The sequence below is a fragment of the Erithacus rubecula genome, assembly GCF_903797595.1.
Source record: "Erithacus rubecula genome assembly, chromosome: 6".
NCBI classification, from domain to species: domain Eukaryota; kingdom Metazoa; phylum Chordata; class Aves; order Passeriformes; family Muscicapidae; genus Erithacus; species Erithacus rubecula.
The window spans coordinates 2,620,307-2,643,083 of record NC_136688.1 but is presented as its reverse complement, the minus strand read 5'-3'; the positions used below and the strand labels follow the sequence as shown (position 1 = coordinate 2,643,083).

General features: G+C 41.6%; 1 protein-coding gene across 1 annotated transcript in view; it reads right to left on the bottom strand.

Annotated features, from left to right (window-relative positions):
- Nucleotides 1-11,087: 11,087 nt before the first annotated feature.
- Nucleotides 11,088-22,777, bottom strand: part of LOC306803937 (mucin-5B) — a 42,092-nt gene continuing 30,402 nt past the window's right edge. The window contains exons 34-47 of the mRNA XM_079309962.1: nt 22,108-22,300; nt 21,305-21,483; nt 19,513-19,582; nt 19,238-19,359; nt 18,843-18,874; nt 18,222-18,399; nt 17,539-17,643; nt 16,811-16,851; nt 16,129-16,251; nt 15,135-15,230; nt 13,724-13,852; nt 12,793-12,832; nt 11,994-12,117; nt 11,088-11,445 (exon numbers count right to left, since the gene is read on the bottom strand). Of these exons, the coding sequence (XP_079166088.1) occupies nt 11,274-11,445; nt 11,994-12,117; nt 12,793-12,832; nt 13,724-13,852; nt 15,135-15,230; nt 16,129-16,251; nt 16,811-16,851; nt 17,539-17,643; nt 18,222-18,399; nt 18,843-18,874; nt 19,238-19,359; nt 19,513-19,582; nt 21,305-21,483; nt 22,108-22,300 (1,604 nt within the window). The 3' untranslated portion in view covers nt 11,088-11,273. The remainder of the gene's footprint in view (nt 11,446-11,993; nt 12,118-12,792; nt 12,833-13,723; nt 13,853-15,134; nt 15,231-16,128; nt 16,252-16,810; nt 16,852-17,538; nt 17,644-18,221; nt 18,400-18,842; nt 18,875-19,237; nt 19,360-19,512; nt 19,583-21,304; nt 21,484-22,107; nt 22,301-22,777) is intronic.

Genomic DNA, 22,777 nt, shown 5'->3' with positions numbered 1-22,777 from the left:
GTTAAGCAGGAGGTTGGCTGTGCTGCAGCAGACTTGTGGAAAGCAATTAAATGATTTATTACCTCTATTGAAAATGGGTTTTGGAAAGCAAACATGGTTCAGTGCAATATCACCACTAGTGACACACAGCAGTTTGCTTCTCTAATTTTTTCCTTTAGGACCTCACAAAACATGGCAGAATACCACTGGACTAACACTTGATCCTACAGGGTATGTAATCCTGAGAAGAAAATGTGACTGAGCTAGGATAGAGGAGGTGCACTCAGCTTTTCTGCAGCATGAACACCAAAGAGAGTCTGAATTTGTGACAGTGAATTTCAAATGTGATTCATGAAACAGAGACAGTCTTACAAGCCTCCACAAATCCCTGCCAAGCACAGCAAAAAAAGCCAGATTACTTGATTTAACTTCAGGCTTTGAGATTGCCACATTCATGGTGAAGAAAGAGTCACAGATTTGATAAAGGGATATTACTGTAATTACAAGAGAAATTATAAAGCTAGTGCTAAAAATCCAGTGTGGGAGCTGAGTAAGGAACACTAGTTCAGGACAAACTATGTTAAGTGCTCAGTCTGGCAAAGGTCCTGGACATGCCTCTGCAGTCATGATTTATGTCAAATCATGTACTGAAAGCAAGAGGACGAAGTTTAATTTGGCTCTCTGGACAGAAATACACCAACGGTCAGGAACATGTTGTTCAAACAGCAAATATGGACTTCAATGGGCACTGAAAGTATCAAGGTGGCCTCTTGACTCATGCCACTAGAACTCATGCATCTGGTCTATGCATGAAATTTAGTATGACTCTCCAAGTGGAATAGAGTTCTGAGATCACCATATTCCCTTCTGCTATATAGAAAGAACCATATCAGGTGATCTCTCATAAATTAATGATCTCTACCCTAAACCAAAACGGTTTTTCCTCTTTGCCATTTCCTAAGAAAAAATGTTACAGGGCCTTACACATTTGATGGCTTAAAAAATATGCCTCATTTCAGATTAAGGAATACAAAGCAAATATCTCTGTAAAATCTGTTGATTGTTACACCCTTCTTGTATTGACTTTCTGGATGCAGATAATATGTGCATAAAAATATGCAAATGGATTCTTTACCTTTCTTCTGAGAAAACTGTCAGCATCAGATCTTTTGGTTCTCTCCAAACATTCATTGCTACAGGCACATAATAGAAGGACTATGGTTATAAGCAGGAATTAGGAGCACTGTAATACAAAACACATGAAATAACAGGATTGATACACAAGCAAACGGATCTTGTACTTACAAATCTAAAGCTTTACTGTAAACAAAAGAATAACTCCCTTTTCCCACCATTTCTTTATTGTCTCACTAGAGCTCTGCTGACTTCAGTGAATTTTGTTCTGCCTTATATTGGCCTAAGTAAAGGCAGTAACATCTGCAACAACAACAACAAAACACAGGGTTGTTTCAAATAGAGTTAAATGGTAACACAATCAGCAGTGCTTGATGAGTGATATTTTCTCACTATATGTATAAGTTAGGCTAAAACTGGTGTAAAGTCATTATGCTAAATAACTGATGATGTAAATGTATTCACAGAATACCACAGCAATGTGAGGACAATAGACTGGTGCAAGCAGAGAGAAATGGTTATCAAAATACATTTAGGAAATCATAAATTCTATCTACAGAAATAAAAGATGATTTAAGAATATTAAGTATACCCACAACAATTATAAACAAAATTCTCATAATGCTAAATATTCTGATATTTAATGAAATGGAAAACCATCATGTTATCTTGAGAACTGGCTTAAAAATAATTTTTTCCTATGTTTCTCTTAAATCCAAGAATAATTTCCATTAAGCAAGAAAATGTTAACCTAGGAGTGGCATACATTCAAACTGTGTTGCTTTTCCTCTTAAAATGTAATCTTTGTGGATACAGTTTAGTCTTATACTCTATCAAAATATGGGAAAGCATTTCAGTGCTTTTAGGTGTAATATAGACTTTTAACTTTTAATTTGTTCTGTTAATAGCTTCATTGCTTTAATTATGATCTTTAGATACTGTAAAGGAAAGATTAAGATCTACCAGAGTGAATGAACTGGCACTTCATAAAATTTCATTTCTGGAATGCCTACTATAGTCCTGGTATTCTCCAAAAGCCAGAGCCCAAAAATATTTTTAATTTAGCAGTATATCAATCTAAGTTAAAGAGCTTTGAAAAACTCACTTTATGAGTTTTTTCACCTTGCCAATTCGTCATATTTAAAAATACTGCAAAAATTTTCAGACCAAGTATATTTCCTGACACAGTCTTGTAAACTTATGCTCAAAGAAAACCAGGATTTATGTAAAAAGTGCTCAGTGTTTGTAGTGAGCCCTGTAGTAACAACATCACTGAAGGGGAAAAACAGACTTGTGAAAGGGTTTATTTTGTAGTGATGTAATTATGCACAAAAAATTTTAACAACAGAAATGACTGTGGTTACTTTGTTAATATTTTTTGGTGCAAAAGCCAGGGGTACAGCAAAAAGATTGAGAACAGCTGCAAGTTAAACAACTAGAAAATCAGTCAGTGTGCTCTGGCAGGTTAGAGTCACAAGCCCAGAGAACAAGCAATGAGGATTTTTGGTAGTGGCAGGAGGTACTGGAGTAGCTGTCTCTGCCAAAAAGAGGTGCAGAACACTGCCATGCTTTTCACTGTCTTTGCATTCATTTAAAAACAAACAAACAAACAAAAAAACCCAAAAAACAAAACAAACTAACTAACTAACAAAACAAAACAGCAAAAACCCCAAACAAATTATTACAGATTTTCAGTTTGGTGAAAGTAACTGCTGTTGCATGTTCTGATAAGTAGTGCCTCTCTGGAGAGTAGAACAACATAGAACCATAAATTGAAAGAATGGCTGGTGGGTTGTGGGAAGATGTTCAAAGATCATCTAGTCCAATACCCCTGTAAAAGCATCTTTCACTACCCTAGGTTGCTCAAAGTGCTGTCTCACCTGGCTGTGAACACTTTGATGGGGCATCCACAACTTTCTCACGTAACTTGTTTCTGTGTCTCACCACTGCTATTAAAAGAAAAACATTCTCTTTATCCACAATTTAAACCTAATCTCTTTCATTTAAAACTGTTGTCCCTTGTCAGGTCTCTACATTCCCTGGTAAAAAGTGTTTCTATACCTTTTTAATCAGCCTTCTTTGTATATTAAAAAGTTGCTGTGAGGTCTCTCTGGAGCCTTCTCTTCTCCTGAACAAACTCACCTGTCAGCCTCTCTATTTAGGAGAGGTGCTCCAGCCCTCTGGAACTAACAGGTCCATGTCTTTCTTGTGCTGGGGATTCCAGGGCAGAATGCAGCACTCCAGGTGGGCTCTCTCCAGAGGGGATGGAGTAGTGGGGAGAATCAACTCCCTCAGCTTGCTGGTCACACCTCTTCTGATGCAGCCCAGGATGCAGTTGCCTGGGCTGCAGGGCACACTGCCAGCTCATTTCCAAGTTTACATCCCCCAGTATCCTCCAGTCCTCCTCTGCAAGGATAACTCACCATTAATTAACCACACATTGCAGAGATACCAGGAATTGTCCAGTACCTGTTTCAGCCTGAAGTAATCCCTGTGGAGGAAGGAGAGATGGCTCCTTTCTTGAGAGTATTGCACAGATTTATCTGGGGGAAGGTTTGAGGGGGCAAATGCATAGAGGGAGGGTATGAAACATAGGAGCTGAGCCTGCAGCAGGAGTGTGGACTGGGAGAGAAGGAGCAGAGGCTCCCTGCAGCTGAGGGCAGACCCAAAGCCAGATTTCAGAGGTGAGGGACAGAAGGAGGCTCCCAGGCACCCTGAAGAGAGCTGGCAAATCAGAGCTGCTGGCAGGGGCTGGATTGGGGGAAAGCTCCTGCTCCTCATGAACAGAGCTGACAAGAGATCTATTTTATAAAGCTTTTAAAATCAGATTCACCTTGGAGCTCTGCACTCCCTCTAAAGGTTATCCCACTGCAGATTATTATCATGAACTCCAGTAAATCCAGTTGGAAGGTTTCTGGTGGAAGGTGATTTTAGGTGGTTGTTTGTTTGTTTTGTTGGTTGGTTTTTGGTTGGTTGGTTGGGGTTTGTTTGTTTGTTTGTTTGTTTGTTTGTTTGTTTTTTGTAAGGGAGAATCCTTTTTACTTCAAAAACATTCCACTTCAGTGAACTGGCTGCCTAGGGATCCTGTCACACCACTGTCACATCATACCACCACTTTCAATGTCTTCTTGTATCAGATGACAGGTTGGGATTTTCAGAGAAAGCAAAGGCTTTCCTCACTTTTGGATTCTGCTGGTATAAGCTTATATTACACTCCAAAGGACAGTACTGACCTATCTCAGGGCTCAAGCTGTATGGCAGAATGGATACACAACTAATTTAGTTTTGTTTCAAAGAAAATTGTGCAGATGAAGCAGGATCTACCAGTCCAGGCAGAATCCATTAGCAACAAAGATTATATGTTTCAATGTTTGCTCCCTTGTTTTGACTGCAGGAACAAGGAGAAACAGTTCTTAATTACTAATAATCCCTTGCATGCATTATTAACAGACTATTTTGTTCAAATAGCCAGTACAGAGTAATTAATCTTTGTTGATGATAATGAAAACTTTGTTATTTATTATTTTGTTAGAAGAATCTTTCTCAGGCAAGGCAGCCCACCTTATGAGGGAAATAAAAACAAAAAAAAAAAAGTTCAGTTTTAAAGCTGCAATTAAAAGCTGTGATTAGAAAAACAATATTTAATTATCACATATTTATGAAATAGAAAGGAGAAGAGAGTCAGGCCCAAAGCTATTAGAAACTAGGGAATTCAAAGTGATAAAGAAGCATTGAAATGGAACTGTATTATGGAATCCCAGAGTATCTACAAGCAAGGATGATATTACACAATATTGTAGAACTGTCCATCAGATAAAATAACGACTCATTTTTATGGAAGAGAAAATTTTGCTATCAAAAGTGCTATGCCATCCCACAAAATGCTCAGGGTGCAAAGAAGCTCCTTTCACTGAGTCATATTCTGCAGTGAAAAATCAACATCAAAAGCAAGCAGTTTAATTCATTAGCTATTAACAAAAACATGTCAGGAAAGTCAAGCATACTTGTGAACATTGCTCTGAATACAAAATATGAGACTGCTGGGAAACATTTGTTTACTTTTTTCACCTTGATTGGAGTTTATCTTTCAGATGCTTTTCAAGTCATTGAGCTTGAGGGAAAGGTGAATTAATAGGCATAGCTTCTCCTTCTGGCAGAAACCTTTGCATTGAATATTTATTCCACTAAGAAAGTGTAGATGTAGGATGAGAATGTGTTTGAAACTGATTTTCCTCCTATAATGGGCTATAAGGGTCATTATTATGATTTACTGTGAGCAGCACAACACAGGACACAAAAACGTCACCCAGTCAATTACTTGCTCCTGGAAAGGCACTGCATCTCTAGGAGGATGTCCAGTCCAATTTATTTGGTGATGGAGAAGAACAAATATCCACAGGAGCTTCAGGAGCTATTCTGGTTCTAAGTAAACAGAATCCAGACAAGAACTTCTCCATACAGACCAGTATTGCAGGCTATAAAAATTCTTCAAAGGATTTTCCCAACCACTAATTCAGGAATAGTGTGATCGATTATAGCAGTTCCTAAAAATTTTCCTTGAGCAACAGTGAAGGAAGATGGATTTATAGCATATATCACATATCCAGGAAATCTATTCCATGCCTAACCTGAAGTCTGAAAAAACAGAAAACATCATAAAGAGCAAACAGAAATTTCAAGCAAGCTTGCTAGAACTAAACTGGGGTGCTTGGGGAAGTTAAGGTTTATGCACTGGTCCTTGAGAGAAATAGCCCCTGGGGAAAGGCTAATTCCAGGCCATAAAGTGGCAGCTGGTATGGCTACACTGCACTTCAGTAGTCTTTTGTTTATAGAACAATGCTCACTGCAGGTTGGATTAAACTCTGGTTTTAAGCCAGGTTTTTATGGCATTACAGGAAATAGATTAGTCAATATAGGATAATGTCAAGATATGTAAAGAAGTGAAGTCAAGATGCTGTAAAGGAGTGGCAATTGGCTTGCCTCAGGATTCTCTTTGAATAGCAGTGTGTGACGTGAAACAAACCATCTCAGAGCTGGAATACAAAAGGGTTTCTGCACTTCTTCAGAGACCTACATACATTGAAACTGATTGTTTCAGTTTCATTGAAACTGAATATAACTGATAAATATAATTCATAGGGATGGCACTGACTGCACTGCTAATTTGGCCCAGTTTTAAACTCCCTTTGATTTGCTAGTCATGCTAAGGGACATTAATGTAGGTTAAAATATGACTCATTCAGTGTCAGGGTTGAGAATGAGATCCATTTCTAAGGACTGCATTTAAAGCACCAAAAAAAAGAGTAAAGGAAAAATTCAGAAAATTACTATAAATGTTAAAAGCAAGTGAAATTAAGCCCTTTACAAAGAAGCTATAATAAGCTATGAAACTGTTCTCAGCATTAATCTTAGCAAAATTCAGGGTGAAAGAGTTTTTCACTGAAAGTTGACAGCTGCTTGTTGAGATGTTCAATGTAGGAGATAGGGTTGGCAGAATTTGTGGCAAATATCTGGTTCTTGCTGTCGCAAGTATATAAAATTGGCATTTGAGATCAAATCCTTACATTCCTTAAAGGATTTAGGTGAGGAAGGGCTGGGAAATCAAAAGAAGGAGAGGTGGGAACATTTCCAGAGAAGGGCTGGGCTGAAGTAAGATGCATAGCAAATTAATTCTTCTAAACAGAAGGAGTACAGTGCTTCAAGTCCTCATTTATACAGACTTTTTTATGCAAATGGGATGAACCATTGCCTAGCTATTCAGTCTTTCTTGGTTTCTGGACTGGATGCTCTGGAGAATCTGTAGTTAAATAATTTTCTTTCCAACAAAGAGGACAGTTTAAAAGCAGGCATTTGGAGAAACCAAGTTCGAGTGAAACAGGGATAGCTGTGACCAGAAGTGTCAATCCACAGTTGCAGGAAGCCACTGGACATATTGCATTTGAGCCAGGGAGTATCAATTAAACTGCTTTACAGACTGCTGATGGAAATCAGGATTTCACCTTTTTAAGAGAGAAATGTTCAAGAAATTACAATGTTGTGTGGCATCAGGATCCAACTGCAGCCTACCCCTGACAGAAGCAATTACCCAGGCAGGTCTCCAGCCAGGCTGCTCTCCTGAGAGAGCCATTTCCATTGTCAAAGCATTAAATGGCTGCGAGAATGGCCTTGTACAGGTAAACTGAGACCCCATTGTTGCCCTAAAGATACTGAATAATCAGATCCTTTGAAGTGTAAAAGCAAGAAAGATTTTCACAACTGATACCTTTGTCTTCGTGTCTGTGGAAAATTGTCACAGTTCTTTCTTGTAAAGGATGTTTGGGATGCCAGGTAGGCTCTATGAACTTAAATGTTACAATCATGTAAAAGAAACAATCACATAGAAGAAACAAAGGCCTAGCCTTGTCCTTATCTTAGATCAGGAGGGAAATATAAACAAGGCCAAGAACTTGTCTTTGAACACACGAATCTGTAGAAGCATCAGGCACAGCTCTCAGACCACTCAAGCTTTATTCTCCCCCTCATCTAAACGATGATCCATCGAATTTGCCAGATTCTTCCCTTTTCCGGTTCATTACTAATCAGATAACTTTCCTGAGTGATATTTAGATGAATTTTTCATGTTTACCTTGCAACTTTACAATTGTTAAGCTGGTACACTGAAACAAAGTAGGTGCTGCATTCTTTAAAACAATCCCTTCTGTATCAGAGGGCATTTACAGTTCACAGTCTTTGTTCTCAGCTCGAGATTCTAGATATCAGAACAGATTCATATCGATAACACACACCATAGATAACACTATAGGTCGGATTCCACGGCCAGGGGATCACTCACTAGAGAACTAGGTCAAAGAATAGAACCTCTCCCCAAATAAAAATTCAGAGTAGAACCTGAATTTTCTTCTCTTCCTTGCACGTGCCAATAACTGGTAGTATAAGCAAAAAAACCAAAAAAATTAGCTAAACTATATCAAAGTAATACTGTGAACTGACCTTTCCAAGCCTCAAACCAACAGGCAAGTCAGAGCTCATCTTACAACAGCAACCCATATTCAGAGCACACCAGTAAAATGATAAACTGTCTTAGGAATTGTTCACCTGACATGAGGCAGTATCTCTGGCAAATATTTATTTTAGCAATATGTGACAGTACTTCCTGGTGTGCTGGCTCAGAACTGTTCAGTGAGTTGGGAGTACCATCCTCGTAGATAAGGAAAGAATGGCTACAGGCTGAAACCAGCTGAGCCCTGGCCCAGCTGGCTCAGCTGAGCACTGGTTCTCCTGGGGTTACCCTATTGAAGTTTATGCTGGTGTAAAGAATTCACACAAAAGGAATAAACAGTACTTGGAGTCATGCCACTGATTTTTCCTGAGTTACGCCAGGGAAATGTTTGACTTGCAGAGACCAGTCAGTAACCAGAAGAGATGGCCTTGGGCTGCAGAGGAAGGCTTGACCCTGCACACGTGAGAAGCAGCCACACAGCAACATCAGCAGGATCATGGTCAAATAAAGCTCTTTCAGGCAAGGCCACCTGTGTTTAACTTTGCCCATTTTGGTGGGGAGCTTGTGGAAACAGCCTAAAGAAAGACACACAGACTTTTGCAGCAGTCCAGCTTGTCAGCATCTTGATTAAACAGCCTCCAGGCTGACTTTGGTTTTGTGGTGGGTGGGGAGGTGTTTGATCCATTGACTGGAGTACTGTGTATGCTTTCAGTCACCACAATATAAGATATTAAACTATTAGAGAGGATCCAAATGAGGGCAACAAAGACAGTGAAGGGCCTTGAGGAGAAGCTGTATGAGTAGGGGCTGAGGGCACTTGTTCTGTTCATCCTGGAGAAGAAGAGACTGAGTGGAGACCTCATTGCACTTATAACTTCCTCGTGAGGGGAAGAGGAAGCACAGGCACTGAATTATTCTCTGACCAGTGACAGAAACCAGGGCAATGGCCTGAATTTGCATTCAGAGGAGGTTTGGGTTGGATATTAGGAAAAGGCTCTTCACCCAGAGGGTGCCTGGGCACTGGAACAGGCTCCCCAGGGAAGGGTCACAGCCTGACAGAGCACAAGAAGTGTTTGGATAATGTTCTCAGGCACAGGGTGTGACTCCTGGGGTGTCCTGTGCAGGAACAGGAGCTGGATTCCATGATCCTTGTGGGTCCCTTCCAATTCAGCTTGCTCTTTGATTCTGTAGTATTTACTGACTCTCTTTTAGCTGAAGAAGCTGAAATTCTATTAAAAAGGCTTTACCTTGCTGGCAGCTAAGTAAGACTCGGCACCTCCAAACAGACAACCAAAGAGTTCTCTTTAAAACCTGGCCCTCAGGGCTCTAAGTAGTATCACATAGACCAGTTAGATGCTGGATTGAGTGAGTAAATGGAGTGCCAGGTGTTACTGGGAATGAAGAAGGAGCATGTGAGATTTCACATGATCAAAAGCATCCTGGAGATAGAAATATGCCTTTGGTTTGAGCATTCCACTTACTTGAAAAGTAAAATGCATGCCAAAAATGAGCAAGAAAGCATGCTTTTAAGTCAGTGCCATTTTCAGCTTCATATAAAACCTTATAATCACTGAAACAGACAAGAGAATAGAAATCTAAAGACAGCTGGCATGATTAGATTGTGGTTTATTCCCTTCTCCCACCTCAAGATAATGCAGAGATATGAAAGGTTTCTGATCCTGTTCCTGCTAAGTCATCTTGCTGACAATTATTGATTTGCAGGGCTGGTTGGCAGGTTGATTTGCATGAATGTGTATATGACTACTTACAGAGTATGCTTACTATTCTGATGACAAAAACACTCAAGAATGACCTCTTCCCCCTCAGGGAAAGGCAAGGAGAAAAGAAAGGAATGTCCTTTTTTTTTTTTTTTTTTTGGTGCTGTTCCTTGCATTGCAAAAGCATTTGTGAGCTTGATTTGTATCAATACAAACAGTTTTCTGGACTAATGTGAAATTTGTACGAGCCTCAGTCAAGCAATTGTGCTTTCCAAGGGAACTGCATTGTACAGACAGTAACTGAATTATTTGGAGGTTCCTATAACTTTTAATCAAACAATATAAAGGATCCCCATAATTTTAGGATCAGTAACAGTACACATCAAAGAAATGTGACATCTGCCAGAAAGATTTATTATGAAAAAGAAGCAAATTAAAGATTCCTTGGGACTCAAGAGCTGCAACACTTTAAAAATGGAAAGCTGAAATATAGTGTTTATCTACTTGGTCAGTTCAAAAGCATTCCCTGCAAAACAATTCTCAAAAAGCCTCCACAGCAGGCTGCAGGACACTAAGAAAGTCACAGCATTCAGATCCCTGTCAGGTCACAAATGGCAGAATCATCTGCCTTCCTGTGTACTCTCAAAGTATTGTTGGATCATTTTGATCCCTGTTCACATGAAATACTGTCACCAGTACACAGGACATGCTAGCTGGGAGTCAATTTGCATCACAAATCACAGTCATGTAACCAGTAGTGAGAGTGAACTAACACACAGATTAGAGCTTGATGTTGGCAAATAATAAAAAATCCCAGTGAGATAAGGACTCCCAATAAAGGTGCACATATATTAATTTTGTAGTGTATATATAAGATCTATGTTTTTACATTCCTGATACAGTGGTCACTGTGAAGAAGGAAAAAAAAAACACCTTGACTTCCTCCAGTGACCCAGAGTCACAGCCAAAGTAGATCTGGGACCACTGGGGAGAAGAACAGAAATGTGGCTCTGAGCCAAGTCCTGCCTCTGCCTGAAGTGCAGCTGTAGAAGTGACTGTTGATTCCCTTCAAGGAAAATGAAGTGATACATGTGGTTATGTTTTAAAAATGTGCACTTTCTTCAGGCAGGACTTTTGAAAGGCATCAGTTGTCTCTAGAGTGTCTTGTAATAACCTTGGTTTATACATCAGTGTGGGATTAAAGACATCAGCCACTTTGCCCCATTAGCATCACTGAAACAGCAGAACAAGTCCTCTTTGAAATGCAGTTTATTCTACAAACATTTAGAATAAAATCTTAGCTAATTTCCATAACTGCATATAATACCAGAAAGAAAAAGTGCTACTATGGTCATTTGAAGGTTACTCACAGCTGTTTTCTAAACTACTCACTTGCTAGGGAAAGATTAAATAGGAGATGGAATGTTTCCTTTGGTTTATACTCATGTTCTCTTTGGGCATTTTGTTTCCACACATCCACATTCATCTATGTACACATATGTGAACTGGACTGTTTTATGGTTCGAGCAAACCAGGTCCACCTTCACTTTGTGACTTCTTTTTTCATGGCAGCAAGTGCATTTGTGTTCCATTTCACTGGCCTCAAAAGAATACCTATAGAAATGAGATTTTTCATATGAGTCTGCTGCCTGTGGTTTTTCCAAACTCATCTGTATTTGCTGCTCCAAATGCACATACTACTAAGGAGCAAAATTTCCTATTTTTCTGCTTATTCATAACAGCCTTTCCTCAGGATGCCATTGGCCATGCAGAGTCAGATCCTTTGACACCAGTGGGGAAAATCCCAGTAACTTCAGTGGATTTTGGATTAGGCCCATTTTAGCAAGACAGAAAGGAGCAATTCATGCAGATAACAAAAGGAAGGAAAACCTCGTAGAACTGTTCAAAAACCATACAAGGACATGTTTTAAGAGCACATTTAATGAATTTAGCTGCCATCTTTCCCAAAGGATCTATTTTCCTGACTAAGATAAGGCACTCTATCAAACTGAAGCCATTGCTACTGACTACTCTTCTGCACACCCAGTTTCCCAACAGGATCCCTTCAAACAGCAGGAAGGGGAAAACAGCTGCAGCCCACTGGTGAAAAGAACCCAGGAAGACAAGGCACAGAGGAGGACAGGGGAAGACTTCCTACTTACACAGAGTAGGTACTGCACATCCCTTCACAAAAGGGCACTGGGACAGGAGCAGCAGACTTGCAGTTGCCATGGACAATGTACTGCTCCTTCACACTGCGTTTGCATTTGTGTGGTAGGTCAATACCTGGGCAGAAGAACACTTCTGTTAGGCTTCTTCAGAATGGGGAACAAATGGTTTGAAAGGTATCTACTAGTAAACCAAGGACAGTTCATCCTAGTAAAATTTGTCACAGTTCAAATGCACAACCATAACCACAAATGAGAGTGCAAAGAGGCATTAATTCAGCAAAATGATTCCTCAATGGTCAATGCACTTTTCCACTTGTGGACTAGTTTTAGCATGTAAAGATACTGTTGAATGAAGACCTAAAGGACACATGAAGGGTTTAGGTTTTTCTAAAATTGCTATAAATTACATTTGTGACTCTGTAACAACTTAGGATTTCTGAGTGGATGCTACAGGAAAAAAAAACCCAAAACTTTGTTTCCATGCAATTTGCAGATGCTAGAACACAGAGAATATTTTTTACAAGTTTTCTTATCAAGAATATAGTTTAAGCTAACAGTATTTCAATTATTTAAAAACACAGAAAGGGAGATAAAAAGATTTTAGTGTTCCCATTGGAAGAATGAGGCAGATTTTTAATCTTGGCTGTGAGGTACAGAACAGTTCTGCTGCTGTAAAACTGTCCTTCAGTCTGTGAAATGTGCAGGCTCTCAGTGCATGCAGAAACAGGGCTACAAGCAGGGAAGGACCAAACAGTATTGGAATAGAGAAGCAGTGATTCATTGCACTCACATGTCTTACAGCAGCCATCTGAAGACACCTCAACTGTCCCCTGTATTGAAAATAACCAGAACAGTCAGTTCAGATGCATGTAGTGCTAAGCAGACAGTAGTAACTGAGAACTGAGTAAATGAGAATTCAGTTACAGTCCCTCATCTCTAATCCACACAAATTCCTCATCAGACCTATTTGTGTACCAATTACATACAAAGCTGCTTAAAAAATCCAAACCAAAACAAATCATCCACCAAAGAAGGGATTGAATTTTCTTAGAACTATATATCCTCTCACAAGCCTGGTAAGATGCCCTGTAATTCATGCCTGGTCTTATTTAGGTCCTATTGAAGCCAGCATAAAAACCCCAGCCCCAGAGAATGACAGCTGCCCCTGGAATTGAACAGCCTGACCTGGGCAGAGCCTACCTCAGAGTTAATTCAAGCTGTCCTAGTCCCTGCTTTGATCTGCTGTGAAGTCCCAAAATGCTTCTGAAGGTTACTGATAACAAAACCACCAATAGCTGAAAGCCTGTGTATGAATGGTACCCCTTGCTCATTCACTGTTCCTTTTCCTCACTTCATGGTACACCACATATCAGGAGACACTTTATTCATCAGTCCCTCAGGATCCATGGTGAGTTACCACTTGTTCAATTGCATTTTACAACAGTGACATTTCTCAAGTGATGAAAAATCCCTCCTTGCTATTGCTCCAATACCCTTCTCTTTCAAGTTCCAGTGCTCACAACAATGTAAGTTGTGTGGGCTGTTTGCAAATATTTTTGCTTAATTTCCATGGGACACAGGGCTGGAAAAGCACATTTCCTTCAAACAAGGATGATCATACCAGAAATATCAAGAAATACTCATTAAAAACAGCAGATATAACTCCCAGGCCAGCATCAGGGCTCATTACAGAAGTCTTTTTTGGGCTGTAAAACACTTACTGGCACACAGTTTGCTTCTTCAAATGGTAGGCAGACCTTAATTGTACTAATCAAGGAAAACTGGCCTGCTGATTCAGTGCACGTGTACTGAGTACAGTTGTCATATGGATCTTTATAACTCTTTCCAACCTGATAAAAACAGGAAAAAAATTAAAAATAAAATTAAAGCAAAACAAACAAAAACAAACCCCTCAAACCAAACCAAACAAACAAACAAAAAAAAACCCCACAAAAACAAGTCAATGGAGTAAGCAATAAAATTAGAAAACTGAAATAGTAATAAAGTCAATGAACTGGCAGAGACTGGGTTGTTCATATCAGTCTGAAAGAGCTGAGATGTCTGCAACTCACATCTACAAATTATATACCAAGCTTGCCCACTACCAGTCTATGCAAAATCATTTCTGTGGCCTCCCAGGGGGAAAGAATGCCACAATGAGCATAAAGTTATTAACAGAAATGCCAGAAGGCAAATGTGTTCATGTTTGTGGGCTAGAATATACTCAAAAGAACAATAACTCTTTCAAAATATTTAAACAGTTTTCTTTTTTAATAGATGGAATAAAATTTAAAGGAGTGAAAGAGAAAAAAAGTCTTTACAATAGAGGTTAATGGATAACTGCAAAGCCTCCTCATGCAGAGATAAAAGCTGTATATTGGAACAGAAAAATCTAGCTGGTAAGATAAATTATCAAGGAATAAAATAATGAAATAGAAAAGATGCAGAACACAAGAGCTGTCAAAGAAGCAATAGCATGTAAGACAAGCCACTGGTTGAAACAGAATCATTAACCATACACAGGAGCAACAGGCTGTAGTAAAACCAAAGAGTTAGAATCAGGGAATCATAGTATCATTAAGGGTGGAAAAGACCTCCAAGATCAAGCCCATCCTTTAAAGGTTCAGCTCATGCCTACACAATGCTACATTTGCAAGACATGATGTATTAGCTGTGTATGTACCAAGTCACAGAACACTACAGCAGCTGTGTCACTTGATTTCTGCCTCAGCAAATTCAGAAGCAGTGGCAGCACAGCTCTATCAGCTTGCTCACACTGTATCCCCATATCTTCAGGGCAAGATAATGAAATTGCTTTAGATGGGAACAGTGAGATGTGAAGCCAGCACATGTATCTCTGCAAGAGCAGCATTACACCATGTCACCATCCCTTCCAAATTCTTTCTTGCTATTTCATGTCAAGAGAAGTGGAGGTAACAAGATTTCCATTCCTGCCAGAAAATGGAATTGTCAACATGGTAGTGCCTATGAGATGCACACAGCAGGGAACAGCTGTATAAACATCTACATTCACTTGGAAACACAGACATTTTTACAATCTCCTTGAGGTCCTCCCAGCCTTGAAATGCTTTGATGATTCAGCCTTATTGTGCAGAGCAAGGGAGTGCTTACCTCGATGGTCACATTGCCAAATGGAAAATCTGCCACACATGCCACTTGCTGGCACTGGCTGCAGCACTGACCCTTCTCTTCTACATAGCGAAAACCCTGTGGGAACAAAGTTTCTATTTATCCATGTGAACCCATGTCTTGTTGCTGAAACATCTTTGGATCAAAGCCACGCTGAAGATGGCAGAGGAAATGAGCCAACCTTCTGGTTTCAATTCTGTTGTCTTTTGAAACCTGTTGGAACCACATTAAGCCTGACAATCAAAGCTGGTAATTTTTCTGCCTTACTGAATAATGACTTCTGGGTACTTCAGTTGCCATGAAGACCCTGTCATTGACTAGAGGTTAAATAAATTAATTTAGCACATGATTACTTGCAAATCTGCCACCACTGCTTGGTCTGATATCATTATCTACAAGAACTATTGCCGTCAGAGATATGAAGATTTTCTCCCCTGTGTTTTAGGTATTCATTGGTCTTCTAGTGACTGTGGGTGTGGCTGGCTTCAGGAAATAGTATAAAGAAAGGTTATGTCCATTTTTAACATTGGCAGTGCATCTGTCCTTATCAGGGCATGAATGGAAAAGCAACCACTCTGCTTATAGTCAGTAACAGACTGAACAACTTGAGTGTTGATTCTCACAAGTACTGAGAAGTAACTAAGTATTCCCCACCCAAAAATGAAAGTGTCTTGGAAACATACAAACCACTGTACAGTTTCCTCACCATCTTAATTTATGAGATGACAATGGACAACATCAACAGAATGACACAAACATCTTTCAGCAGTCAGTCTTTAACAGGTTTGCAATCATTTTCCCTCAGGGCACCTTTCCAACAGTGACCTCTTAAATTTGCTGGAGCGAAAATAACCAGCACTCTAAAAATGACTGTACAAAATTAATAGAAGAGTCTGTCCTGCTGTGTTGCATGGATACTGCAGTTACACTGTCCTTGTTTCAACTCAATAGCCCTTGTGGTCAAGGAGGTGCTGACCTGCTGACAGGTGGTTTGGCATTGCACTGGAAGGCACTGGATGCGGTTGGTCTGTGTCACAGGATCCTGCTCATCCAAGCACACACAGTTCTCACAAGAGCTTTTAGGCACCATTGCCCCTGGCTGGAAATACAGGGGAGAGAGAAAACCATGACAAGAATTGAGAGGGTTCAGGAATAAACATCCCCCTGGCCTATCAAAGAAACTACTGCTTAAGAGGTTTGTTTTTGGAAGAATTTCCTGAAATGAATATGCATCCAGATCTCTAAAACCTCACCATGGGTATCACAAAACAAGCACCTGACACTCCCAAATGTATCAATGATGTTAAATGAGTTCTCATAAATTCCAAGCATCTGTTTTTGGTCAGTTTGACGAAGCAATAAACGTGCAACATTCAACGAGATTTAAAATTTGTGTTCAATCACAAGTCTGACCCATTGACTCTAAAGCATAAGCAAGACTTCTTTTAGTAAGCATGTTGCTGGTCTCTAGCATTACCTATTCAGTAACTTATTCCAGAATTACAGATTTCTTGGGGTTGGGAGGAGACTACTGACAGGGAAGAATTACATGCCATCCTAATCCTGCTTTTTGTGTGAGGGTTGAAAACAAGACCTTCAGATAATTCTGACTCAGGCAAGATTAACTCATAGGAAGAAGTGTCTGGAAGAAGACCTACCTTAAATTCAACTCCTTCAGAAACACATACACCTTTTGGTACTGTAAGAAACATAAATGAAAAGGTTGTGCTAGGAATTATGCAGTTACTGTACTCATCTCTGAATTGTGAGTGATTTAGAGAAGTCAAACAATAAAGCTGAACTTAACAGCCCATACAAGAGGTGGAAAAAAAAGCAACTTATACATGATGCTAGTTGGTATTCAGAAGCCCACATGTATCATCTGCTTACATGTATGCATCAAGTAGGGATAATTCTATACCCTGGTGTTTTCCATAAGGCAAAATCTCTTTGCCTTGTGATTTTTTTACCCATACTTGATATTACTTGACTTTTTCTTTATTGTTAACCACCATGCAGGTAACAAAGGTAACGGGTTTATGTGTGTGAATCTGGAAATACAGATTGGCAGCAGAGCTTCTGGATGGGTTCAGTGCAACCATCATTCAGTATATGGTCAATAGCTTACAATCCCAGAATATTTGCTACAGAGAACCTGAACCAGTTATTATTAAAAAAAAAATTAAAAAAAATTATATATATATATATATATATATATATATATATATACATATATATATATATATATATATATATATATAAAAGTGCACCCTATTGTAAAGGCTGAGAGGGAAGGGAACAAGCTTCTGCCATGATGTTAACTCATTTAGAAAAATCAAATACTTCAAGGAATAAATAAAACACTGTAAGGAAACGAGGTACTTACTACAGGAGAAGATAGGGCAACAACCATCCTCAGATATAGCAACCACTGGCTGGAAACCTAAGTCACATCCTGTTTTGTTGATAATGCAGGTTTTTATATCACATTCTGCAATAGACAGCAGAGACAAAGTAAACCAAAGTATCCCATCCAGCAGTGTTACTTGCAGACAGTGTTACCTGGGAAAAACCATCCTATTACCATTGCCAGGATCCTCTGTCCCGTGTCATCGTATATATACTGGGAATGGCCAGGTTTAGGAGCAGGCTGCTCCTGTGCTGTCGTGGGCATTTGGGACTGGGAGGGTGAAAATGCAAAGCTGAGGGAAAACATGTATCAGGAACCTCCACAGGAAGCCTTAGGGAAGCCCAGAAAATGAACACATCCTCCCTTACTGGGCAAATCTCTGTGGAGGGATCACCTTCTCATCTCAGAAGGGCAGGAGCCAAAAGATCCTGTGGAGCACCTGCTCCACAGGGGATTTTCCAGTGTAAATATCTGCCAGGTCAAGGCACTAATTAGGAGTACAAGCTGGACCAGAGCAAGAGCTCCTGGCATGTAGATGGAAGCAGTGACCACTCCAGTGTGCTTACTTGAATCTGCTACCTGTGGGGCACCACATCTCACTCAGGATTACTGATGAAGGCAAATGATGCCATACTATGGCATGTGAAGGATCTGCTCACCACAGACTGTCTCTGTGCAGCAGGGGTCTTCCAGACGTGGTTTTGTTTTGCGTACAAAGCCTTCCTTTGTGCAGTTGATAGGTGGAGATTTAGCACAAGGGCGGGGGAAGCAAGAGACGTTCAGGGTCGCTTCATCACAAGTACAGTATTGACAGTCATGTTCCCAAGCCTCTCTAGGCTGTGAAAACAAGAGGGATAGCAGTTCAGAGAGCAGAACCTGGAAGCATTATATTGATGAATGCCTGCTGCAAGCCAGTGTAGGACTGAGTTGAGCTAATTTATTGTGTAGGAAAATTGCAGTTCAAATCCCAGAGGGAGAGGAAGGGAACAGTAAGAAAAAATGCCATTATTTGCCACCTTCCTTTGCAGGCTTGTGTGTTTCCAGGAGGAAAGCCTGATTGTTCTACCAGGAAACTGATTTCCACAAACTGCTCTTTCTGTTTCTGTAGTTCAAGTGATTAAACAAGCTCTGGAGTTAATAAAACCTTCTTATTTTCTCCCCACTGTCATTGCAGTTCACTGGGTTTAAAACTTAGAATTAAAAGAAACAATTTATGCAGTAATTTTTGCAGAAGGTCACAGAACACAGATAAACTATAAAAACCATATTTTCTCTCTTACCTTTTTCACTGACCCATCTTGTGCAGTACAACCTATAAAATGAATTAGATGTTACTTTAAAGGTAACTCAATCAGGGAAAACAAGAAGAAAAACAGGAACAGAAAGAAGGTATTGAAATCTAAAACACACCCACAAAGAGAAATTCAGAGTGCAAAGTCACAGGTTGTAAACACAAAAACATCTTAAACATGCTGTTCTTTGTTCTTTTGAAAGTTGCACCTTCTGCATATAAGAGCAGGCAGAAATTCCCAATCTGGAATGCTTCCAGCCTCACCAGGAAGGGACAGTAACAAGGTCTCCTCCATTTCCTCTGTACCCAAACCAACCCCTTAATGCACACTTCTAGTCAGGCTCTTATCCCACTTCCCATAGCACCATTTCCACCATTTCTTACCACAAACAGACACACAAATGCCATCACGATCATTCAGCAGAATTTTCCCATCAGGACAGTAGCATCCTTCAACAAACACCGATGTGCTATTTTGGGAGGGAAGGGTGTCCGAAACGACTCCTCTGCACAGTCAGAATATAAAAGAGAATGAAGGAGAGGAAAAACATAGCCCAGGGCAATCAAGACACCTAAACCCCAAGGGAATGTGAACTTCAAACTTCCCTGGCAATTTTCACATTATGGACTTGAAAAACGCCTTATAGTAAATGACCCACCTGCTGAAGCAAGTGTTTCTTTTTGCTTCCTCGCATGGCTTGTACACCTGATCCTGAGGACAGCTGGCCTCTGTGGAGCATTACAACACACAAGTTAAACAGCCCAGACCCGTGTGTACCCTCCCATGCGGGGACTCGAAGGGACAAAGCGCCCAGGCTACGGCAGCATCCTCCCGGGTGGGCACAGCCCGGCAAGGAGAGCTGCCAGAGGGGCTGGTGGGGCCAGCAGGGAGCAAGCGACAGGACCAGCAGCGCTGCCCTGATCCATGCGGCGGCCCGAGCAGGGCAGGGCACGCAGAGGGAAGCGGTGTGTTGCCATCTAGTGCCCAAACTGCGGGGAACACACAGAACTCCTCCTCTGAGCTACGCAAGAGACACTGTGGGCCTGGTTCCCCCTTGTTTTCCACCAGGTCGGGACTGGAACAACGCCTTTGGATTGTTCCTGCTTTTTCTCAGGTCCAGAGAAGCAGGGGAGGACACAGTAGATCAGACATGCTTCACCGCAAGGGGTGTTTTCCAGGCTTAACTCGCTGGCCATTCCCATGCTCACAGCACTGCCATTCCCGTGCTCTCAGCCCTGCCATTGCCATGCTCACAGCACTGCCATTCCCAGGCTCACAGCACTGCCATTCCCAGGCTCACAGCACTGCCATTCCCGTGCTCTCAGCCCTGCCATTCCCGTGCTCACAGCACTGCCATTCCCAGGCTCACAGCACTGCCATTCCCAGGCTCACAGCACTGCCATTCCCAGGCTCACAGCACTGCCATTCCCAGGCTCTCAGCCCTGCCATTGCCATGCTCACAGCACTGCCATTCCCATGCTCACAGCACTGCCATTGCCATGCTCACAGCACTGCCATTGCCATGCTCACAGCACTGCCATTGCCAGGCTCACAGCCCTGCCATTCCCAGGCTCACAGCACTGCCATTGCCATGCTCACAGCACTGCCATTCCGAGGCTCACAGCACTGCCATTCCCAGGCTCACAGCACTGCCATTGCCATGCTCACAGCACTGCCATTGCCAGGCTCACAGCACTGCCATTGCCATGCTCACAGCACTGCCATTGCCAGACTCACAGCCCTGCCATTCCCAGGCTCACAGCACTGCCATTGCCATGCTCACAGCACTGCCATTCCGAGGCTCACAGCACTGCCATTCCCAGGCTCACAGCACTGCCATTGCCATGCTCACAGCACTGCCATTCCCAGGCTCACAGCACTGCCATTCCCATGCTCACAGCACTGCCATTGCCAGGCTCACAGCACTGCCATTGCCATGCTCACAGCACTGCCATTGCCAGGCTCACAGCACTGCCATTCCCGTGCTCTCAGCCCTGCCATTCCCAGGCTCACAGCACTGCCATTGCCAGGCTCACAGCACTGCCATTGCCATGCTCACAGCACTGCCATTGCCAGACTCACAGCACTGCCATTCCCAGGCTCACAGCACTGCCATTCCCAGGCTCACAGCACTGCCATTCCCAGGCTCTCAGCACTGCCATTGCCAGACTCACAGCACTGCCATTGCCATGCTCACAGCACTGCCATTGCCATGCTCACAGCACTGCCATTGCCAGACTCACAGCACTGCCATTGCCATGCTCACAGCACTGCCATTCCCGTGCTCACAGCACTGCCATTCCCAGGCTCACAGCACTGCCATTGCCATGCTCACAGCACTGCCATTCCCAGGCTCACAGCACTGCCATTGCCATGCTCTCAGCCCTGCCATTCCCAGTCTCTCAGCCCTGCCATTCCCAGTCTCTCAGCCCTGCCATTCCCAGTCTCACCGCACTGCCCGTTCGCCAGCCTTCTCCAGTCCGCGCAGACCCCGTGGAGCCCGCACAGCGCAGCGTAGGTCTGCATGCTCTGGCACTCGGAGCTGGGGTGCTCCTCTGAGCACCCGCTGGCCACACACGCCTCGTAGTAGGGCTGGGGGGGCACCACGCCGTGGCACTCCGTCAGAGTCCTTCACAAAGCAAGCAAAAAAATCTTGGGCTATTTCCATGGAAGAATTCTACTCAGAGCCAAACCATCCCTCCTGCCCCAGGCAAAGTCTCAAATTGTTCTCATAGGCAATACACTCCCACAGCTTACCTGCCATTATTTACAATGCTTTGAAAGAAAACAATATTATATTGGACTGTTACCTGCAAAGGCTCCTGCACAGCTCATAGCTATAAGTCTGTATGCTGACGTTTTTATGCTAGCATGTTTGAAAAACCTGCTTTAAACAACGAAATTATTTTAAAAACAGGCACATATACTTGCTTACTATATTCTGTGTTTCATATCATTCAGAGCTTTCAGATACTGAATTATAGGTAGTTCTCACTTGGCCTCTCCAGAACTGACAGGCATAGGGAGTGCCAAGCAGCAGACATTATTAAGAGAGGACTGATTTTGCTAATGCAGCTGAAAAATGTCTGCCAAGCTCAAGAGCACACACATCACACACATTCACTGCTCAGTTTCACAAGGTATGCAAGATTTTGTGTTTTCTTCATATCCTAGAATCAGTTCCAAGCCATTTAGTGAAGAACAAAATTACCCTGTGGACTTATTTTTCTGATACTTTTGGGAGTTGTCTTACCAGATGATTTTACACAGATTAGAAGGCACACAATGTTGATGGTACCCAGGTTTCCATAGCTGTGAGACACCAGGATTACAGTATCTGTTGGTAGGATATGGGACTTTCCAATCTAATGCCATCTCTTTGAAGGACTTGACAACCTCACCATTCCTCTTCATAGCATCATCAGACTTCTGGTTGGTGCAGGTACCTGGTAGCAATATAAAAATGACAGTTCAAGGACAGTTGATACTGGTGAAGCTGCTTTTAGAGAAAATCTTTGGGGAAGTTCTCCTTCTTGTGTGAAGGGAGCAACAAGTGGGGTCCTGTTTCTAGGAAGAGAAGGCTCAAAGAAACAGTTTTCTGGCTACTCATGAAAACCAGAGTTGATGTGTTCATTGATACATTTCTCCTGGTGGACAGAGTAACTGAGATGGCACAGGACTTCACATTTCCTACATTCCTATATGAAGTGGGTATGATGAAAAGCAAAGGCCTAGAAAAATTCTATCTCCATCTCCCAACAGACTGCAAACAGAATGAAATGATATGACTTAAAACTACATTCCCTGACAGTGTCTTTCCATTAAATAAACTTATGAACATTTGTGAGAAATAGTGAAGTTGCAAGCATTTAGAGATTTTACAAGGGAATGAGAGATAGAAAGACGAAAATTCAGAGCACTAA